This window comes from Cupressus sempervirens, chromosome 8 (assembly GCF_028749045.1).
Source record: "Cupressus sempervirens isolate cs-2001-9-10 chromosome 8, ASM2874904v1, whole genome shotgun sequence".
Taxonomy (NCBI): domain Eukaryota; kingdom Viridiplantae; phylum Streptophyta; class Pinopsida; order Cupressales; family Cupressaceae; genus Cupressus; species Cupressus sempervirens.
This window is the reverse complement of record NC_143125.1, coordinates 389,060,961-389,084,540: the sequence shown is the minus strand read 5'-3', so window position 1 is coordinate 389,084,540 and position 23,580 is coordinate 389,060,961. Positions and strand designations below refer to the sequence as shown.

General features: G+C 37.8%; 1 protein-coding gene across 1 annotated transcript in view; it reads right to left on the bottom strand.

The window, feature by feature from the left end:
* LOC149542921 (ARM repeat superfamily protein) overlaps positions 1–23,580 on the bottom strand; it is a 232,740-nt gene that overhangs the window by 7,330 nt on the left and 201,830 nt on the right. Inside the window, exons 11-12 of the mRNA XM_089797837.1 lie at positions 472–1,109; positions 102–295 (exon numbers count right to left, since the gene is read on the bottom strand). Of these exons, the coding sequence (XP_089653963.1) occupies positions 102–295; positions 472–1,109 (832 nt within the window). The remainder of the gene's footprint in view (positions 1–101; positions 296–471; positions 1,110–23,580) is intronic.

Sequence of the window (23,580 nt, the reverse complement as noted above, 5' to 3'; positions counted from 1 at the left end):
TTCAGCTATAAAAGCAAATATTCACAAAATGGAAGCATTTCCCAGAACAAAACAAAAATCATATCTTTAAGCCTTTTAGGAAGCTACAGCAATACTCTTACTTTGCTTGCTGGACAGCATTGGGACACAGTTCTGCAGCATACTGCACAAGCTCGCTAAGACAGCGAGCCCAGCGGCTCTTGTCATGACTTTCCAATATGGATTGAAGAGTGATATCTGATGGAAATGCATCTGACTCTCGTCTTAGATCGTACCAACGACCAGAATCCCAATAACAGCGTTGAACTATATCATCCTAGGAAAAACGTTTGAAACAAAGATGCAAGGAAATGAAAAAGACATTTTAATAAGCAAATGGCACTCCAATAAAATTCAAAGCACTGTCCATCCAAACTATAAACTAGTTTTAGTAGGTACACTTTCTTTAGTTGAGCATTAAAGAAAAGCATGAGGGAAAATTGTGAAACTCACCCCTGTCTCTTCCAACACATCTATCACAAAAGTTGGTTCTAATTCATTCCTCAATTTCTTATCACCATTTTCACTAGGAGAATATTCTCTTATATCATTCTGCAAGGCACGGACACAACGTAACAGCTCAAGTGCAGTGTGCCTGATTTGGACATCAACAGAACAAAGAAAAATAAGGCCAATAGCATCCATTCCTGAAGCTCGAAATTCATTTGTTTCTCCAAGTTGCTGTACAGGGGAGGATCTATAGACCATATCACTGTTTCTACTTGCACGTACAACACCTTTGTGGTCATAGGATAACCTCTCATCAGCTAGGCATGCTCTCCATGAATGCATAAGTTGTACAAGGCGTCCCAGTGATGTGTGTATGAGCAGAGGAAATTCATCTGGCAACTGAATAATGAAATTAGCCATTCCATTCATTACTGCAAAACGACTCTGAGGAAGATACATGATTATACGAAAAAGCACCTGCACTGCTTCCTCACGGACACCAGGCTCAACACTTATGCCATAAACTGGAATAATTTCTGTCAGTTTGCCACTACGAGCAATATCTTGAATCAAATGTGGTATGCACTTCAATGCCCATCGGAAGACTAACCACCCTTGTGATTTCTCTTTGGTAAGTGGATCTACAATTAGATCAAACAAAGAAAGTAGATGAGTATTTTGTATTAACAAAGTGTATGCTCAAGGATCGTGCACCATAACAAACATAAGAGATGTCAACACAGAATCAAGCCCATGGAAAGTTAATAGTTCATCTCCGTTGAAACAAAAGTACTGTCATGAATATAGGCAAATTGAAGCAAGAAGAGCGGAACTTGAAGTTCCTATCAAATTCATTTGCATATGAATAATAGTATTACACTGAAGCTGAAATATCTAGGACAATTATAAAGGAAAGGGGTCATTTGGAACCAATAAAACTGCTATAATTAAATTATTGATGAAATTTCGCAGAAATGCAAAGATACATTAGATACAAATGCCCAACAAGTAAACACAACATGATGGACATGAACGAGCCATACATCTATAAAAGGTAAAAATTTATCCAAAAAATTCAAATATTGTAAAAGTATAGGGGAAAACAATGGGAGTAAATAAAGTTTTCATTGATGAGTAAATACCACTGTACAAGGTTAAGGCACCATTAAAGAAATTCCTAATTTAGCCAGTGTCTAAGTTACATTCATACTACCAAAGCAATGAGAGTTGTATGCCAGGGACCCTATCTATGAAATAGAAAATATTGAAATTAATGTATAACTACTGGAAACTGAATGCCTGATCAAATCAAAAGAAAGAATGATCTAAAACAAACAAAAGATAAATTTGATTAAAAAAAATCAACATAAACTTGTGTAAAGAAATAAAAAATGCCATGAAAGGGTCTCCTGTTACCACTTTAATTTATGGGTAAATAAATGAAGAAACTTACGAAGTTATGGAAAATTTTAATAAACATGTTGGCTACTCTGGAAAATATTTTTCATAAAGATTCCAAAGCACGGCAAATCAGTTAGCAGAGGCAATTTTAACTTTAAAATATTATCAATAATATTGACAATTGAATCATAAAATTAAAGCCAACATACACCTTATTTAAGACAGAGAACAACCAATAACCTATACTGTAGTACATAAGGTTATGTCAGAATTATTACAACACATCTATGCTGCAGTTCAACAAACACTGAGTTTTCAGTACTGGCACATCCTGATTTTTCCCTGAAATTAAATACTGTTTTAAACTTTGCATGATTTGCATTAACAGAGGTTTCAACTAATGAGATTCAAAATATGAGAATTACATCCAACCCCCTTTTGAATAGAATCTCCCCAACTTAAATCGTACCACTGGCAATATAACAAAACAAAAAGAATCCACTTCACTGTTGAGGGGATCAAATGAAGTAATTTAAAAATATTAATTTGTTAGTATGTAAACCTCAATGTTAGCTTTCTGAAATGTATAATATGCATTATATTTTTTCTAGTATTATATGTTTTATTTTGATTTTATGATGAACTTAAGTCTATTAAACACTATGAAAAAGTTAACAACTTTCTTTGAAACATCTCAAAAGAAAAGCACTCTGCATTAAACTCCTTGTTTCAGTAAAAGATAAAAATAATTTTGATATATATGGTAAGAGAGATGCTTTACAATTAAATATAGGCCTAAAAAATTTGTCAGCATGAATCAATAAAAAATTACCAAAATCATATTCGCTCTCTACGCATTGGAGTTCCGATTTAATTCTAAGAAGTAATGGAAAGAATCTGTTTGTGGTGGAAGTTATGTGATACATAAAATGTCACTGTAGCCGACAGTCCTGGTACAAGGTCAAACATGGGTACAGAGTTCTGATAAGGCAGTACAACAAACAAAAATTGCTTATTTTGGTACAATTGTGTGTCTACACACAAACACACAGATTGTAATACTGATGCATACCAGTAAAATATAGGTCTAGACTCTATAGATTAAAACTTTTCTTAGCATCAATTCAGAAACTCCAAGTTGCTGATTCGGGGGCTTTGGATGCATTTATATATATATATACACAGAAACGTCAGCTCTGAACAATTTGAGAACAAGGGCGATGAAATTTCTTCGGTGAGATGGTCAAATGACAGGTCCAAATAATGAAGGGAAGAAGTCAGCACCCTGCTCAATTCCTGAAGAATGGTGCTGCTCAAGTGGTTATGACGGAGGGTTATGGAAGAAACTACTGTCAGATTTGCAAGTACGGGCAGGAGTCCAGAAATGTTAAAATTGCTCAAATTTAGCCTTCTCACTCTTCCATAACAGCATTTGATCCCAAACCAGAGAGGGATTGTCTGAAATGTTAAGCCACTGCTGTAAATTTGTGGATATCAGATTGTATTGCAGCAGAAACCATTGAATTGAAAAAAGTGAATCTTTGTCTTGCTCGGCAAGCTCAGACAATCCTGTAATGATCAAGACTGCCAGAAGTAGTACAGATTTAGGTTGAGTCATCTTCTTCATTACACAATTGTCTGAAATTTCCTCCAATTCATTGCGTGTTCGCATGAATTTTCCTACAATTCTTTGCATGTTGGCATGAAATTTCCTCATTCTTCAATAAAATTTGGTGAAATTAAAAGATCTGTGACAACAGTATATGTGTGGTGGGTCAGTCACTAAGTCAGCAAGTGCCGACAAGTTTGAATGATTTTAATGGCTTGTCAAAATTAAGGCTTTTGATTTTATGGGCCCTGGGATGCCCTTGCATGCATGGAGATACCCCCTGGAGGCGCCCAAGTAGCGGTCACAGGGCTGTGGATGCGCCCCAAGAAGATCCACAGCCCTGTGAGGTGCTTCCTGGGCACCTACACCTCCAGACGCATCAGTATCCACATCCTGGGTGAGGAGGGAGAGAATCTGATGACTTCACAGAACCCTAATAATTAAGAAAAAAATCCAATAAAAAATTCCAAAAAATATATTAACTCCCTGGGCATTGGAGTTTCAATTTAATTTCAAGAAATAATGGAAAGAATTTGTTTGTAGTGAGAGCTACGTGATATATAAAATATCAATCAGAGTCAATGGTTCTTATACAAGGTCAAGCATGGGTACAGAGTTCTGATACAGTACAACAAACAAAAACTCTTTGGTATTGTAAAATTGGTGTCATTGTAATAAGCATATAAATAATTCAAAATACTTTTGATGTATCATATGATAATAAACATTTGAATCTCTGATAGTATGATCTTTCATCATCTCATGATTGATCAATGATGAGAGTTAACTATTAATATTAATTGTCAATTGATGGTTCAAATATTCATAGTTTATCATATTGTATATGTCTAGGACTCTAAAACCACCATTCAAATAGAAATCACTACAATTACCATCTTTGAAATATATTAAATTCAAAATTGTATATTGGTCTCCAATCTTCATCATAAAAATATATTGAAGTCATTAATTGGTTCAACGTCATTTGAACCACAAGAAAATGGAGTGCCGCCTCCACTAGGTACATTGTCTAAGAGTCTTGTCATCATCAACATTAACTTTGGAAGGTTCCACAATAAATGCATCACAGTTAGTACACTCAAAGGTCCCATTCTTCTAGTCAGTTTCCTTATGTGATAGGCTATCCAAATTGGAGTGGATATAGACAAGGTCTTCTACTTGTTTTACAGTCAATAGGTTATGCTTCACCAAATGGATAAAAGAGTATGTAATCCAATTAACTTCAGTTCGAAGATCTTGCAATGTGTTTCAATAAGAGAGAAAATCAATACAGCTTAAAAGAAAAAAAAAATGTAAGTACTACAAAAGTTGAAAAATAAAAATTGCTTGCTTAGAATATTATTCATCCTAAGATGAACATCTCAAACTCTATCTTAACATTGCCCATTGTTAATTCTGTAACCTTGATAATCATAACTGATCTGAACTACAGATCCAGTGAAGCATGAATATCCTTAATAGGATTTGCCTCTTTGAGAACCTTGTATGATTTACCTTATCGGCGGCTTCCTTAGGAGCATTTAATAATGTTCATTTTGCATAGTTGTTGTTAGTATAATTACTAACAAATTATGATTTCTGGGAGAAGCCAATCTGGGAATATTATCATTAGTTTATACCATAGTAACGAGAATCGCGGCAATTCACATGATCCGATTCAAGCCAAACAACTTTTTATGAATCGGTGAATTAAATCAGCAATAAAGGGTTTATGAAATAAGTTACTCACTAAATTTCAAGGGTTTTTTAAATTTGCCGATTTGATTTCCATTCATGGCCGATTCATGATTTGATTTGGCCTTTGCCGGTTCCAATTCTCGTTACTTAGGTTTATACATAAGGGCCGACTTAGAAAGAGTCACGTCCTTTGTAAGGACATGGTACTTGGCTGCAATATAAGTATGAGGTATTAATGAGGATAGAGAACATACAATATACAATTAAATCTGCTCCTCTACATTACTGCCTTATGCGATTTATTGCAGGGATAAGAACATTTCCAGAATAATTATTATACTCCTAGTAACACTTCATATACAGGTCTGTATATTCAAGACCATCTTTAGCATCAAGAAAGGCATTATATCAGATTGATTTATAGCAGAATTTGCAGAAACTTTACACCCATCAATTTTCTCCTACAACAAACCAATTGGAAATACATGCATCAAATTATAAAATAAAGGAAGTGAATCTTCTATTATATCTAAAATGGTACATGAAATCATTACCTCTTTGAGTTTGTCAAATTTAATCTATGCTAAAATACAACCCCCTTCTTTGTCAAATTTGTCATTGGGCCTGCAAGTTGTGTGAATCCTTTGACAAACCTCAAATCATAGCTACAAAGTCCCACAAACTCTCTCCAATGTGACAAAGTCCTAGGTCGAGGCCAATCCCTTACAACCTTGATCTTTTCATCGTCCATATATATTTTGCCTTGAATAAAGTGTCTCAATTAAAAGAAACTCACATTTGGATGATTTAGCATAGAACGAATGCTGCTCTAATAAGTCAAGCACCTCAATTATGTGCCCCAAGTGATCTTCATAAGATCAAAATCCACTAAAGAAAACTAGCATAAATTTATAGTAAAATAAATACCCGATTCATGCACAAATGAAATGTAATCAATGCTTTAGTCAACTCAAATGGCACGACCAAGAACTCATAATGCCCTATAATGACACCTAAAATTGTTTTGTGCACATCCTCGTCTCTAACCCTTATATGATATCCTAACCATAGACAAATCTTGGAGAAGTATATTGCCCCATGAAGCTCATCAATCAACTCATTCATCCTAGGTATGGGATAGTAGTGTAGTAATGACCCCTTTTCCTCCTTCCTCTAACTCAATCATAGGCTGAAAACCCTATCTAGTGGCAAACCTACACAAATATCATTGAATACCTCGTTCTTCTTATCCAAGACAGACTGAATGTCAACATGATAAGAGCTTCCAGCCCTGAATAAATCTAAATCTGCAATCAAGCATGAAATTGTCCAAGCTACTTAGTCCTTAAGAAAAACCATATCTATCCTCTTTGTTTACTGCCTATGGTAAAGGAAGTCTAATGCATGCTACTGAATAAGAGTTATAATAGAAATAAGTAAATGCAAGGCAACATCAGAGAACCGCCATGTATTTCATTACTATCAGTCAATGTTTACATCAAGTGTTACAATAATGATACCAATGATACTGATAATGCCAACGGAAATGATGCTCTATTCCATCTTGATACCATAACTACCTACCCCTTGACCACACTAATGACCAACAACATGATTAACATTAAGAACATTTTAGACAACACATAGCATTGTACCCGGCAACATCATCCCCCCACCCTAAAAAAAGGAATTTTTAACCTGACAATGTACAATCAAAATGGAATGATGTAAGAACCCACAACACTACATTGTACAAAAGAGAAAAAAAAATCAAGATGGGGGAGGCTGAGAGTGCGTCTCTAATGTAGTAGCAGTGGATGAAGGTGGTAGAGTTGGTGATAGGTGAGCCTGCAACTCGTATACCTTTTGTGTTTTGAGCCACAAGTCCCGATCTGCAACCACCTTCCTCTCCATCGTCCTCTTCACCACCATCGCCACCTCTAGCAACTGCTTCTCCTTGTAGAACTCGCCATGCATGACCCCGAGACCGCCTTATCTTCCCTAGCCTCCTCCAGCTGAAGCAAGAAACTCTCCCTCTCTGCCTCCATGGTTGTTTTCTCTGCAGCCCATGCCTCCCTCTCTCAAGCCAGGTCTCCCTTTACTATCCATAACTCAGCCACTAACTCCATCCTAGTTATCTCACGTGTGGGAGAGACATGCTAGAAGCAGCGAAAAGAGAAATAGTCTTTCCTGAAGCCTGCTCAATCTCTCTGAGTAACTCAGCTATCCAAGTCTCTCCTAGTTTACTCTCCCAATCCTCCAACATGTCAAGTGACTTTGTGGAAGGCCACCCCCTGGACTTAGAGAATGCTCAAAACTTCTCAACGCATTCTACTTTCATAAACGCCAATGAACTTTCCAACTCCTTGACCTCCTCTTGGGTTTGTGATTGGGTAGAAGCTATCATCCTCTTGGCATTTCAACCATCTCTTGCAAGTAATGCTCGAAGTCACTCTCTCTAGATCCTCTCCTATTAGACTCCTGTGCAAGATCATGCTCAATGCTCCGTGTCGCAGGCGTCTCTTGAGTGGGCTTTGTGGTTAACTCAAATAACATGTTAGGCTCTCGAGTGGGCTCAAAGTCTATCTACTCTAACTCCATGGGCATATGAGGCATACATCTCACTAGTAAGCTCTCATCATCCAAGTCAACTATCTCCTAAGGGGTTGGTAAGTCGTGTCATGGAGAAGTGAAGGTGCCCTTAATCAGACTCATCGATGCCATATTATACTTTCTCAACCATGAGTTTACCTTTGTTGCCTCCTCCTCTGGCATCTTGCCACCACCTAAGCTGTCCATCTTGTTGCATAGCTCTCTCACCTCTATCTCTGCCTATCCAAGATCTCCTCTCTGTGGCTAAACATCTAGTAACTCCATCTGTCCACTCTTTCCAACCTCCTGCGGCACTATAGGTACAACCAACTCTACTGAAGGTGGTGGTGCCACTAAAACACACTTTGCGGGGAGCACAAAAACTATCTCCATGGAAGGTGTTGGCACTATCTATGTCGCCAAAGGTGTTGTTTTCATGGGTGTCATGCTCAGTAGTGTGCAGATATGGCCAAACGTCTGAATCGCTGTAGAGGGGTCAATGTGGAGTGTCTAGTAAACAGAACCTGTGTGGGCATAGGTGTCAAGGTCACTATGGCAACTATTGGCTCAACATGGTCACCATCTACCACCTAACTATCCCCCTCGTACGAGGCACTACAACTCTCTGACATCTCCTCCCGTCCACTGTTAATATCCTTTGACTCTAACCTAGATACAACTTGCCTTCGCCACTTCTGCCTTGCAATTACATTTTGCCTATTGGCGTGTCCAAGTGCTTCTAGCACATGATGGGCAACTCGCTAGGCATCAAGGGATCGGGTCTCACCTCCAATCCATCAGCTAGAATCTGCATGTGTGTGGCATCCAAGAATAGTCAATTACGTAGTGCAACATGTAAAATGTTTTATGTTGCAAGGTCGTAAACAGATACATTCGCTCTACCAACAATGTAGCCCAATCTTATATGGTGGCATCCATCAATGCTATCTAATGAAGAGCAATATCCAAAGCACGGCTCGACCTTGTCCATCTATCTTTACAATATCCATGGTACAATGCAACGGTCCTTCTTGGATGAAGGACTTCTTCATTCCTCGATCCTTCAATGCCTTTGCCACTAAGTCCATCTCTGTAGGTGTAAGCCCTCGAGACAGTAACTTCGTCCAAAAATCTTTTGCCTCGCTTGTCATCTTGCATGCCTTCATGTCAATCTTTTTTCCGTTGCACTATGGTATGCCAAACACACACATAAACTCTATCATTGTTAATGCAACCCTCAAGTCTCACTTGAGATATGGCATTGTGCTCACTTCGGAATGTTTGTCAAAGGTCTCTATCATTACTTTGAGTGCACCTTCATAGTCCTTAATACAAAACATGGGAATCTGGATTGCCCATTGCACCTATGCATTCCTCGAACTTCTCTTTATCAGATCATCTTGGGGTGCATCTTGCAAGCATTTCCAGCATTCCAACTTGTTCACACTCTTGAATGCCATAGTGTGTGCTATGACTCTATCATTGAGACGAGTTAATGCCATCTCAACCTTGAGCCTTATCTTTTTCTTGCCACTGTTGGAATTGGTATCTATTCTCCTTGCAACATTTACTCAAAAGAGTAACACTTGGGTATTTTTATCCATGTTGCTACTCGAACTACTTGCTTGTGTCTACAACTTGACCTTCCAATTTCATTGTTCTATTGAATCATTAATTGTTGCTTTCTTGGTTTGTGAAGAAAAAATAGTTAGGTATGTTTGTTTCTATGCTTAAATGTGGTTGTGTATCATGGCAGTTGTCTCTTCCCTTCTTTTATCGTTTTCTTACTTGTATTGTATCCAATGGCGTCATTGTCTTTCTTTTCTCCTATCCACACAATCTTCCATATGATCTCCTGTACTTTCCTTATGGTCTTTTCCCTATTCACAACCACCTTCATGCATTATATACTTATTGTGCTATGCTCTCCACATATATATTCAGTGCTTATGTAAGCATATCTTTCCTAGGATGGCGTTTTTGTTTTCTCTTCCACTCGTATTCTCCTTACTTCTTGTGCAGTGGGTCCCTGTCTTCCTAAACTTGGCTAACGTCCTTGTCCTCCATACCTTTTACACCTTGTCAATGGTTGCCATTGTATAGTCCACTCTGTCTTCTTACTTGTCTGAGCACTATTCCTATTGTGCCCTAAGCATGTAGTACACACTCTGCATCTGATATTTTTGGTGATAAATTAATCCTATGTCAAAATATCTTAAGGCCAAAGGACCCTTTTAGCCAAAGCACCGTTTCATGCCATACCTATATTCATTGTCTTTATAATGTTGCTCATGCCATATGTTTTTTGTTCTATATAGTCATGGCATATGTGATGTCTCAAGGTGTCACTGCTTTATATGCAATGGAGATCATCATACCTATATAACATGCTTCACATCCCCGTTGGCCTCGGACATCAGCTTGTTTCAAATATACACTTTCACTTTATGGTGTATCACATAATGGACTTAGCTTATTGTAGGATGCATGTTGATCTTATCATATAGGGTCAAGCTCATAAAGTCCCACCTTATTGTCAATGTCTTACAATGGTTTTCCTTTACATGGCGCTCTTTTCGTAAGTCACCAATGATGTCAAGACTAACCAGTGGTATCTTGAACAACCTCGCCACATGACGAGTTCTCCTTGCTTGGTAGCTTGCCACTGACAATGCAGTAACAGCTATATTATTCTTTTCCTAATCTACTTTTTGTGGCAGCGCCCTTTGGCTAGGGTCACCCTATCACTAGTTTCACCTTTCATGGTAGGGTTTTAACTTAAACCAGTTTACCACCTCTGGGATCTCCCATTCATCTGGCGTCCATAATTTGATAACACTATTATGCTTTGTTCATCCAACTTATTTAAGTTATGCAATCCCTTCCGCAGGCTTTCCAAACCCCCCAATCTGTTTTCAATGGCCTATCCAAAGGATGAGAACCATCAACTATGTCAAAACGATGCCTTCCTGTTTGAACATCAACTAGAACGAAGTTTGTCTTGTTGTTACTTTCTATGTTTTGCGATATGCCCAAAGTGTTGATGGAAACTTCTCCCAATTGTCTTGCTCTAATCCACATTATTTGTACATAACAGATACCAAAATCTTGTTTGTGGCCTCGGCTTGGTTCTTAGCTTGGGGGTAATACAGACTTGAAACAAACGAAAGATCTTGAACTCTGTTGTAAGTAGATGGATCACATGGTTAACAACTTGACCCCCTATATCACTAGTCAATTGGATGGGGATGATGTGTTGTGTAATGATATGCTCATAAATGAACTTCACCATACTCAAGGTTGAGTTGTAGGGCAAGGCTTGTGTCTCCACCAATTTTGTTAGGTACACTGCCACCATGGTGTATCGACACTTTCGAGCCATACTTGCTTTAAGAGGTCCAACAAAATCTAAGCCCCGAGGCTCAAACAACTTGCACCTATGAAGGATTGAGCATTATGAAATCTCTCTTCAATGGTTTCTCAACTCTTTGACAAGTATCACAACTCACGACCCACTCCTTGGCATCGTTGTACAAGTAGGCCACCATAACCCTACAAGGAGTATCTTTCGTGTCGTGGTATCTAGTTCCATATGCCCTTCAACTAGCCCTTCATGTACCTCTCTTAAGAAATTTTGTACTTCTTCCTCCATGACACATCTCCTCAATACTTGATTCGGTCCTATTATGCACAACATGTTGATCAACTGAAAAGTTCGACTCCTAACTACGATCTTTCATTACTCACCCGTTGACATGTCCCTAGGATACTACAAGGTTGACAAATACTCTCCAGTACTCATACCATTTCGGCGAAACGACAATGTGAATTAAGCGTGTATCATGGAAGACATCATTAACTCCTAGTGGTTCTCCCAACTTGATCCAAGAGATTTGATCTACAATGGTGTGGCTTTTGTATTCCAAAAATATTTTGAATGTTGTAGCCTTAGCATGGGATCCCAATCATCCCCTACCTATATATTGCATGGATTTTCCTCATCTCCATGGTTGGTGATTTGTAAGGACAAGCCTTCATACTTGATCGGTTTTTCTGCATCAGATTTGTGGGTTGAAATTTCATTTACGTGGGCCTCCCCCTTCCTTGTATTCCATGTACTCCGACGGGAATAAATCTTTCTCTGAGACTTGTTCTATTTCCTCCACCCCTAACATATAACTATAAAAGAGTTCATAGTCTTCCATCTGCCAATGAAAGAGTACATTTATTGAGCTTTTGTCATCCTCTTAACATTCGCCCAACTCTAGAACACCTTCATCATTAAGCTCCATGTAATTCCATTCATCTAGTTGGTTGTGTTCTCTGTTAGACTTTGACTCTGACGAGGATGCAATCTCTTCACTCACCATCTAGGTGGGAAGGTCAATGACAAACTTTTGTTTGTTGCTTTCCATGAAGAACGTTTTTCTTCCAATTATGATTGACCTTTGTCATCATTAACCATCCCCTACCCAAAATGGCATCATAACTTTTCTTTTTAAGAGGAATCACAACAAAGTCCAACATGAAAAATTGCGTTCCTATGCTCACCTATTGGGCCATTAATATCTTGAGGGGTTTAATTCCCTGTTGGTCGACACCCAATAAATTTAATGTCAACGGCCACAAGGTAGGTTTCCCAAATATCTTCCACATCTCCTCCGGAAGAGCATTTACCCCATACACACCATCCATGACGATGTCCGTCAGAATAGTTTCAAGGATACCCATATCTACGACCACCAAGTGCTAGTTGTTATTCTCTGCCAATAACATAGGATCCATTATCGACCTACAAGGAACATGCATTGGTTGTGTGGTGTAAGCTTGGGCAGTGGTGCTAGTTTGTAATGAGGAGGTAAATAATAGTGTCGTCCACAACTGAGGCATGGTATGAAGGAGGTCTAGGATTTTGACTAGTAACTCCATCTATAACATTTGGCGTAATATATTATTCTTTCCTTTTGTTCGTCTCAAAGTGCCTTCCCTATCATGTCTATGTGGCTTGTTTAGTTGGTTTCGAGTGACGAAAAGCACATTTTGTTTCTCGATAAGGTAAACACCGAGTTTTGAGCAATTACTGTCGTCATGAAATCCAAGGCCATACCATTGACACGATTTTTGTGGTGTCTTCCGTTGGCAATCTCGGGCGAAGTGACCCACTGGTTGTGCGCCCAACACTAGATCATTGGTCATCCCTTTAAATCATATTGTATCCTACTCTTGTTGCTATTGTCATTATTTCCTCTCCCTCCATGTCAATTATTTCCAAGACGATGCATTATTATTTGTCTGTTATGCGGTGTTTGCTACCCCAAAGGCGGACAATTGTTCTTGTGTAAAGAGCACTTGCTCGCTCCTCGTCTTCATGTTGTATGGGCATCCTTAGTGGAATGACCTAAAACATGGCAGATGTCCCAGAATGATTATCTGGTGCACAAGCCCTTCAGGTGCTTGCTCTCCTTACACTTTGTACACCACAATTCTCCCTCATCACTTCATCCTATGTTCCCCTTCATTTAATTTAAATTCCTTCATTTGTTCCATATCCTTTTGAATAGCCTGCACCTTCTTATTTGACTCGTTGTTGATGCTGCTCTCTTTGGACGAGTCATCACTCCAAGGTGAGGACTCACTCTTCTTCTTTGAAGTTTTGTCTTCACTTTCAAGGTTCATTGCTCTCTCAAGCATCTGCATACTACGAGAGTGGTACTATCTTTATTTTCTTCCTAAAGGAGGGCTTTAGTCCCTCTACAAAACATTTAATTTTCAATTCATCGACTGCTTGGGTCTCCATCTTCATATGCAACTCTTGAAGCCTCTAATTGTATGCTCTCACTATTTCCTTCCTTGCTTCACAATGTAGATGTCAAAAACCTTTTTTTGTCATCCCGAAGCAATCGAAACTCAACCCAAAATTCTTTCCTAAGATAATCCATGTGTTTATTTTTGCTTTATCCATGTCAAAGTACCAATCAATAGCAAGTCATCGTGGGGTCAATGGTACCTGTTGGACCCATTCATCTTTGTCTACAACTCCATTTGACATCCAAATGCTTTTTGATAAGGAGCAATCACAATAATGACAATCAAATAATAAACGATACAATTTAAAAAGGAACCATATGGCAAACTCCTCCTAGCACTTCTTACTCTTGAACTAGGGTTTTCTCAATCACTTGATTACACACATTTCCAATCCCAACTAACAATGGATTCACCTTCACATGGACATTGTTTAATGTCTCCAATCAACAAATAGACCCCTTGTTCGGGTAGAATCTCTATCTTGTTTAATTCTGCATGTGCTTGGTCAGTAATATATCATACATGTTAGATTAACTCTTTCCATGAGTATCAGGCCTTCATCCTCATGGAAAGATCTTCATTTCCTTAAAACCTACTGCAACAAATAAATAATTAAAAGAAATCTACTGGTTCTGCAACAGGCGTAACAGCAAACCTATAATAACATGAAACTTATCAACAAAGTACTTGGAATGATGAAGGAAACCTTATTAACGCATTTGTAAAGCCAACCAATCAGTTTGTGGACCAGAATATGGAATTTGAGTTGTAGAATATCTCAGTTTTAATATTGCTGTTCACGAGTCCGTACATACCAGTCTTCCAATATTTTCTCTCCCCTTTACATCAGAGACTCTTTCCAATTTATAAGACACCCTATAATAACTGACTCCAACCAACTATCATCGTTGAGTTGGGTATTTAATGTTTGAACTTGAAAAACCATACAATTGTTTTATTAAACATTAAACTCATTTCTATACCTAAACCTATCTTGAAGACCTAATATTATTTTAGCATCATGATAGGTTCCAAGACTGCCCAATTGATTTGATGACCTTGTTTATACATTCCTTCCTTCTGATTTGTTTTGAGGATCTTCGTGGTCTTTATAATCTTCAACTGTGGCTTGAACATTTGAGGTGCTCCTATACCAGTTTTGCAGGTCCGACAATGCCTTACGAGATCATCCTTTCCATCACCATTAGATTTTGGTAGTTTCTGCTGTTGCAACATGTTTCTATTTTTGCTACCTTTAGTTGGTTGTACTCCCAAGCTAGTTGGGTTGGATTCTGACAAGTTGTTTTGACCATCATACAGAGTCCCTATGACACTCCTCACTGCTCCAATGTCCTCGACTTCCCTAGCCTCTTCTTCCCCCTTTCTTCTAGCTTCCCTTGCCTCACAATGCAATGTATGGGTTAAACTTCTTAATCGTCTCCTTGTCTCCTCAATCAAGTCATTCTTGCTTGCTTGACGTTGGCCACCATACTCCTAGTGGCATTCTTCCCTACCGTACGGTTCTCCTTGGTCTTCTTCACCTTCGGCAATACCACCTAGGTTTTACTCATTGCATCCTTCTGGTATTCTTTCAGCAAGAGTCTTTAATTGTCTCGTTTTTGCCTACTGTTGTTGTGACAAAGCCCTCTAAATAGCCTTGCCCTCTTCTCTACGTTCTTTTCTGCTTCTATCTTTATTTAATAAGTTTGGCATGTATTCTTCTCATGTATGGAATTGAAACAACACATGACTTAAACAAGAACATTTTTATTCATTTATTATTTGTATACAATATGTCACTGTACAGACATAATCATAACAATGTGCTTCCTTTATTCATATTTCCCTCTTAGGGTCCACTTCATGTTTCCCTTATGACTGGTTTCATCTATCTTCTTCTTCCTCTCTTTGATGGTAGTACTCTTGAAAAACTTCTCGTTGGTTCTTACAATTAATTTCCTCTCATCAATTTTGAAGTACGAGTAATGGATGTACCAACAACTGGGGGAGATGGCTCATCAAATGGCCTACTGTTAGACTTACGCCAAGGGTGCTCCTCATGACACTCAAGCATTTCTTCTTGTGCAACTTCCCTTCGCACATGTGTCTCGATGGATGCCTAAAGCAGTGAGATGAAGTCACTCGTCAAGTCCCATTTGCCTTCGAATAATTCTAGGTTCTCTTCATTGTGCTTCTGACGACTACTCTCTATGTAGTCTATCTATTGTCACATTGCTTATCCTTCACCATGCACTTTGTTGCTTCTTCAGATCATTGAGGGAATGGCACCAAATGTTTACCAACTACAGTAAAGGAAGTTTAATGCATGCTACTGATTAAGAGTTGTAACAAAAATAAGTAAATGCAAGGAAACATAAGAGAACCACCATGTACTCCATTACGATTAGTCAATGTTTACGTCAAGTGATACAACAATGATAACAATGATATTAACAATGCCAATAACAAGGATGCTCTCTTCCATCTGAGGGAGTGTACATATACCCTTTGAGGGGACATGACATGAACCATTATGACCATAAATACCTACCCCTCGGCCACACTAATGACCAACAACATGATTAACATTAAAAAAATTTTAGAGAACACATAGCATTATACCTGACAACACTCTTCGCTGAGACAATCCTAACAAACACATTTGATAGGTGCCAAACAGCTATTTTCTTCCCATAAAATTTGAATTTCAAATACAAAGTTTAATAATTTTCTAAGAACTCCCCAAGTGTGTGTAGTTAATGCACACACCAAACAAACCTCCATCTCACTGAAGCCAACCACATAGAAATCATCTCACATCTTATACCTCCCCAAAGTCAACTTGCCCTACTTAATCCTTTTGGTGCATGGAATTATAAACCCATGTATCCTAAAACCTAGTTACCAATCCCTTATAAAAGAGGTTATGTGTAGCTCTATGTCGTTGTAAGAAGAACATGAAGAAGATGATATCAAGGTCCTCCCAAAATCACAACTATACCACCTAAATGCTCTCATCCTTGATCCTCATGCTCAACCTCATCCGCAACAAAAAAGGGTTTAGTATCTTCCACCTCAAAATCATCATCAGAAACTACCTTCATATAGCGTATTTCCCCTTTCCCAGGCACCTACATGGGGTTCACATAGCTACCTACAACTAAAGCATAATTTTTTACATTAAAATTCATTTTTAGACTCTTCCACTTAGCTAAGTTTTGAAGATAATGCTTTAGATTGTGGAATGGTCTTCTTTATACTCTTCCTACCTGTTGGTTCCAAAACTGCAGATTAGAATCCTATGAGCCTTGCCTACTCAATGTTGGGATCAATCAATTTGATCTAGATCCTCTGTGCTTTTGGCTCTGCAAAACCAAGGCCAGTGCACCTAATCCTAGATAACAAACTTGGATCCAAGACGTTTATAGTAGATAGATTCAATGCAAAATAGTTTCCCAAAATGGCAAGAGGTTAAGGAAACTTTTGGATTGCTAATAGTGAGTATTAATCTTCGAAATACGATTACTTTAATAAACTTGTGAATGCTGAAATAAGATTAAAAGTGAATTACTAAAACAAATAGATATCAAACCCTTAAAAGAAAAATAAAAGAATATTGCCAGCATATAGATTGAGAAATATGAGCGAGTTAATGATCAATGTTGAAATTTAAAAGGGCGATAGAGTCAAAACTATATATTTTCACATACAACTCTATGATATTATCTATGTTCCCCGGGGACGCGTACCCGACCTAAAACCCCCCGTTTCGGGGATGGGGACGTCCAGGGTGTACACTCGAAAGTGTCTCACTCTAAACCCTTCTATCCAAACGATTCCATGAGTTGGAATGCTTGGATGCCGGCTTAGAGCTCCCTATCCATGGAGTGCAAGAGAGTATATTTCAAGAATAAGAAAGCTCTCAGATGAGCCTTAGAGATACTCTTCTTGCTAGTAAACCATGCAATGGGAGGTTCCAAAGACAAGATGCAAGAATGCAAATGTCTCAAGGAGTTCCTCAAGGATGCAATGCAAATGAAAATTAAGCTAGAATGAGATGCAAAGTGGAGCTATGCTAAAACATGTATGAGAGTGTTACAATACCATTACTAAGCTATGTAAGATTAAGCTACATGTAAAAATGAAAGCTAAGCTAAGCTAGAATGCCATGATGCCATCGATGAAAGAATGTAGACAAGAAATAGAAGTTCTCCACAAAGCTCCAAAGAAACCTGTTAGAAAACCTGCAGCATAACAATGTTCAAAAGATGGATGGATTGAGGGGGAAAGCTCTCTCCCTTTTAAAGATGTATGGACGGTAGAGATCAAGATGAAGATGGTGGATGATCAACGGTGGAATTCAAAAAGATGAGTGATCCATGTGCACACACAAGTCAACCAATAGAATATAAGTTGACTTGTCATATAAGACAAAAGTCACAAAGCCTTTTCTTTTAATTGCAAAATAGAAAAAGGACTGTATGTGTGCACTTTAAGTGGGTTAGAAGAATGGGGTCTTTTATTTAATTAAAAGGGGACATGTTCTTTTAATCAAATAATGAACTTAGGATAGCATAGTCAAACTATAGGTTATAATCAAATAAATTGATTATTAGCCATTTGGCTTAGGTAAGTGATTAAATTAATTTAGCCAAAATGTTGAAAAGGGGGCTAATAGTCTACATGACCATTTTTAGGTGATTACATTTGCCCCTCTTTGACTAATGTGTGATCGATCTGGGAACACATTATGTCAAAGAAAATTGAAACCAAGTAGGCGATGATAGATATAGATGTCTAATTCCAAAGAGTGAAATGCAGAAATAGATAGCAAGTCCTGAATGCACAGCCTGATAGCAGTAGTACTGAACACTACGAAGAGATGATGTCAGAATTCAAGAAGAATACTAACACTTAGAAAAGCAGATAGAGTGAGAGCAAGTGAGAAGATCAAACAAATGCTCCTAAGTAGTGATAGAGTATTTCTGCCCCCTCCGGATCGAAATTGAAATGAGGTAAGGGGATGCAAAAACTGGCTAGAAATGAGAAAATTAGAATATAGCAATGTCCAAGATGACAGATAGATGATTAGAACCCAAGAATGACTATATAAAAAAATTGATAAAATGCCCCAGTTTGACTAGAGTTGACCTTGAAGGATATAGCATAAAAATAAGGTCGAAATGAGTAGAAAGGTGATTTTAGACATGAAATAGTGAATTTAAGTAGATATGAAGTATGGAAATGATGAAGACATGATGAAATGAAGATGCCCCAGTGATGATTCAGAGATTAGACCTCAAAAGGTCAGCTAACTGCTCAGAAGAAAGTAGAATTTTAAAAGACAATTTTGACCATCAAGATGAACTCGAATTTGGATTTCGATCCCGAAAATGAATCTAAGACGACAAAATTATTTAAGAGGTCAAAACTTTATATAATGTGATGACAAGATAGAAAAGAGATGAAGCGAAAGATTAAGAAGGTGAAAAGACATGAACAAGAAGAAAGTAAAGAAATATATGAAAGGAGTTAGCTGATATGTCCACAAAAAGATGAAGAAAGAGAGCTCTCCCCATATGCAAGAATGCAAGACTAAGCTAGAAAATGAACCTAAAATGCAAGCTAATATGCAAAGTGGTTTACCAGCAAGAAGCGCATAACATTTAGACTCTTAATTTCATCATTGAGCATTTATTAGGGACATCATGAGATCATAGAACCATCACTAGTATAACTATGAAGATATGAATATGATCGATATCAGATAGGTATGTGGAAATCCAATCTAAGCATCAGAGACATGTAAGTCAAGATAACTATGTGATTAGATTCCCTAAGTTTAATTTAGCAAGATTACACCTGTATCAAGGCATAAGCACTAGGATAAACCCCAAGTGCGGTCTTACGAAACAGTCAAGGATGATACAAAGTGTTGAATAGGACAAGCACGAATGCTTACAACACTATAGACAAACAAAGTATACCCACAAGCAGAAATCAAGAAAACATGCCCCATGCCCCCAGTCTTCTAGTCAATGACATCCTTGAAAGACTATTAGGGATGGAACATATAGTAAATAAATCGTCATAGACAGCACACAAAGTAGATAAAGATCAACATAGCTTAGTTGTTTAAGTGTTAAAGTGTGTGTGTGTAAGTCACTTGGCCATTTCTTCAAGACTTGATTCTAATAGTGAGAAATATCGCGACATCGGAGACCATAGGTAAACTATCTGTAAAGTGTTGAAAAACACTTGATGTCAAAGTGGGTAGGGGTGTGTTGAGAAACACTATTTTGTGAGTTGTCAAAGAAACCCTAATGCACAAAAATACCTCAATAGGCTAAGCAGTTGTGCCCCCAAAACAAGGACAAGAAACAATTCCAAGCCAGGAAATGTGTAGCGAAGTGGATGATTGAGATTGATAGACATAGGTGCAAGGGTTTCAAGTAGTGCTTGTTTCCAGGTTTTCACCACTTGATAGATTTTCTCAAGACTTTTTTCAATTTTTTTGGTGATACATAAAAGTGCCTATTGCTAGGTTTTCACTAAGATGATAATTTTTTCAGAACATTTTTTGATTTTTAGAATTTTTTTCAACATCATATATGATTTTTTGGATTTTTTAGAATAATTCAGAGATCACTAGTTCTCAAGCAAGATCACATCATTTTCTCCCAATGTCTAGCAAGGTATAGGACACGATGGAGAAACAAGCCGATAAATAAGCAAAGATGCATAAGAAAGGAATGTGAAGCAAGTGAAAGTGATCCTCAAGGACTGACTCCTCAAGAGTACCCAAGCTAGGGAAAGAGGTGAAATAGTCATATGAAGCATGTTTTGGATAAGCAATGGAAGTAATGAGAAAGATAGCGTGTAGGATAAGCGATGAAGCCAACAAGTGCGATAGCATATAAGATAAGCGATGGAAGCTAATGAGTAAGATAGCATGAAAGCGTGTAATCCAAAAGAGTAGACATGTCAAGAGACCTAAGAACCATTTTTATTTATCATGATCAAGACCAAGGGGTCAACTAGATAGTATAGCAATGGGATAGAGCAATAAGAATAAAGCTCAAGATAGAGGCTATGAGTGAATGGGAGAGCACAATAGAAAATCTGGTGGATAAGATAGCCAATATGCAAAGATAGCTCAACATTGTCAAGATCAAAGAGAGAAGAAGGGATAGATGGATGATGGAAGAATTACGCATGATGCCTGTTTGCCAGGTTTTCATCATGGTACTTATCTAAGGTGCCACAAGAAGTAGTTTTCACTATAGGATAAATTTATTTCTCTTTACTTTTGCTACCAAAGTGCCACAAGAAGTGGTTTTCACTAAGGCACATTTTCATTTTTTTCATTTTTTCTATTTTTTTTTCTTCTTTTTTTTTTGAATTTTTAGAAAGAGCTCAAGCTTTTTGAATTTAGATAGTGCTCCTATAGGAAAGATAAGCCATGATAAGCCAAGACCATAGAAAGGTATGCTCAAAGATGTTGATAGGGTGATGAAAGAGAGATGGTAGTAGGAAGAGTATATGGAAGATAATAGTTCATGTATAGAAAGTTAGTGTAAGCTTTAGAGGATTTCATGAGGGTAGTTGAAATATTGTACAAGATCAACATTGACACACACCTTGAAGGGTATTGGAATGATGGAGGAATCATGGATGAAATAGCTTGAGATTTGGATGTATGAGCTGGTAGAAGAGATTTGGAAAAAAGTTGAGTGGAAGGCTTTGGAATATTTTTAGGAAGATTTTTGGAAGAAGATGGAATGGCAGCCTTTGGAAGCCTGAATGTCAACTTTGAAATATTTTCAATCTTCAAGTCTTTTAAAAGAGACTTGGGAATCCATATAGCTTTAGATTTTCTTCGTGCTTTGGGTGCTTGAGATTGCATTTCTTCAATGATGGATTTAGGAAGCCACATTTTCTTTGATTTAGCTCTCTTAACAGTGGACCTTTGCGGTCTCTTTTGTGCATTCTCCTTCTTAGCATTCACATGTCGATTAGATGGGACAGTGATCTTCATTTTTCAATGGATTCTTATGTTTATTCTCACTTCCAAATGACTTGGGATTTGTGGATGAATAAGGCTGATATGACTGGTTTAGATGTATAGATGTGTGAAAAGTCATCAAGGATGAGCGTCTTTGTTGATCTTGAGGTAATATAGGAGAGCTAGGGAATGAGCTATGAGTGAATGTAGGAGATGGAGGAACATAAGGCCCCAATATGGATGGAAGGTTTGAATGCTTTAGCTTAGATGGATAAGGACCAAGGATAGATTTAGAAGATGCAAAGGGATAGTGCGAAGGGATATCAACATCTTTAGAGTGAGCAACATGGTCAAAGCCATCAATAGACTCATGATTACCTTTGATAAGAACAACATTTTTAATAGTAGCACTTCAAGCTTGAGCACAAATTTGAAGTTGATGTGGAGAAGTAGAACATGAGGTGATGCTTTGATCTTGACAAGTAGCTTTGGAGAGCATATAATGAGAACTTTTCTCATAATTTTCAGTAAGCTCAAGGGAGATAATGGGAGTGGTATCTTCATCATACTTAGGGGGTGGAAAAGATATAGGATATGGAGGGGAAAAATTTTGAAAGAGATGAAAGGGTGCTTGATCTTGATCTTTCTTGACATTTATAGCTTTTTCTTTTTGAGAGTCCTCTTGACATGGAGCCACTTCTAAGAACAAGGGAGAATGAAGAGTGAATGCAGTAGTGCTTGGATTAGGCATAGCAGTGCATGAAGGTTGAGGATGTTTAGGATTGGTAGCATGGAAAAGGTTTGCCACCAAGTGAAGGTTAGCTTGAGTTTCTTTTAGAGGTAGCCCTTGAGGATACACGTAGTCAATGTGGAAAGCATTAGGTTCTTTATTTGATGGAGGCATGCTGGAAAGATTTGAAGTGTTGGGAGATGCATGAGTGTTGGAAGAAGTGGAAGATGTAATGGAGCCACTACTAGACATAGGTTCATTAATGTAATCTTGCTCAAGAGAAGTATCCTCAACACATGAGTCACTAGAGGTTCCAATAATTCCATTATCAATAAGATCTTGGATTTTATGTTTTAGCTCAATGCAATCTGAAGTACTATGCTCATTATGTTGATGATAAGCACAATAGATATCCAAGAATGGGTTTCCATATGAGCTAGACTTAGGTAACATGATGATCTTATTGCCAAGAAGTTTTTGCAAAGTGTCATCATAAGAATCTTCCAAGGGAGCAAAAATTCTATCAAAATTATGTCTAGAGTCCTTTTGTTGTTTTTCATGTGAATGGTATGCATCAATGTCTTCATCATTAGCTTGGTCAAAGATAGGTCCATCATGAAATTTTAGCATAGGCTCAAAGGAGGTATCACTTGCTTGTTCTCTATAGCGGTCTTTAGATCTAGAAGATGAAGACATTTGATGTCTTGAAGTAGAGCATGTAGACCTAAAAGAAGAGGATGACCTCAAAGAAGGTGACTCAGATGCATGTAAAGACCTTAAGGAAGATTCATTTAATGATGCAATCTTCTCCTCTAACCTTTTCTCAAGTTTAGACTTCATTTCTATCATGCGCTTAGAAAGATGAAGGTAAGAAAGATCATTTGTCTCTTCTAGTTCTTTGTATTGTGCATATAGATCTTGAAACTCTTTAGTGACATGGAGGATATCATGATCATCTAGATTTGGCCAAGGTTTGATAGCACAAGGTTTAGATCCCATAGTTTTACATGCAAAGCCAAGCATAAAATAGTCTAAAAGATAACTTGATGTTGAAACTATAGGAGGTAAGGTATTCACTTGCCAAGATATTAGAGAGAGATTAAAGCGACTTGTCAAACAATATGTCCAAGAAACTTACGAAATGAATGACTCAAGTCAATAGCTAGGCAAGATGCCCAAATAGCCAAATAGATAGAGCAAGCAGGGTGACAAGTGAACAACTCTCCAACCCAAGAGTGTAGTCAAAAAATCAAAGAAACCATTTCAGCA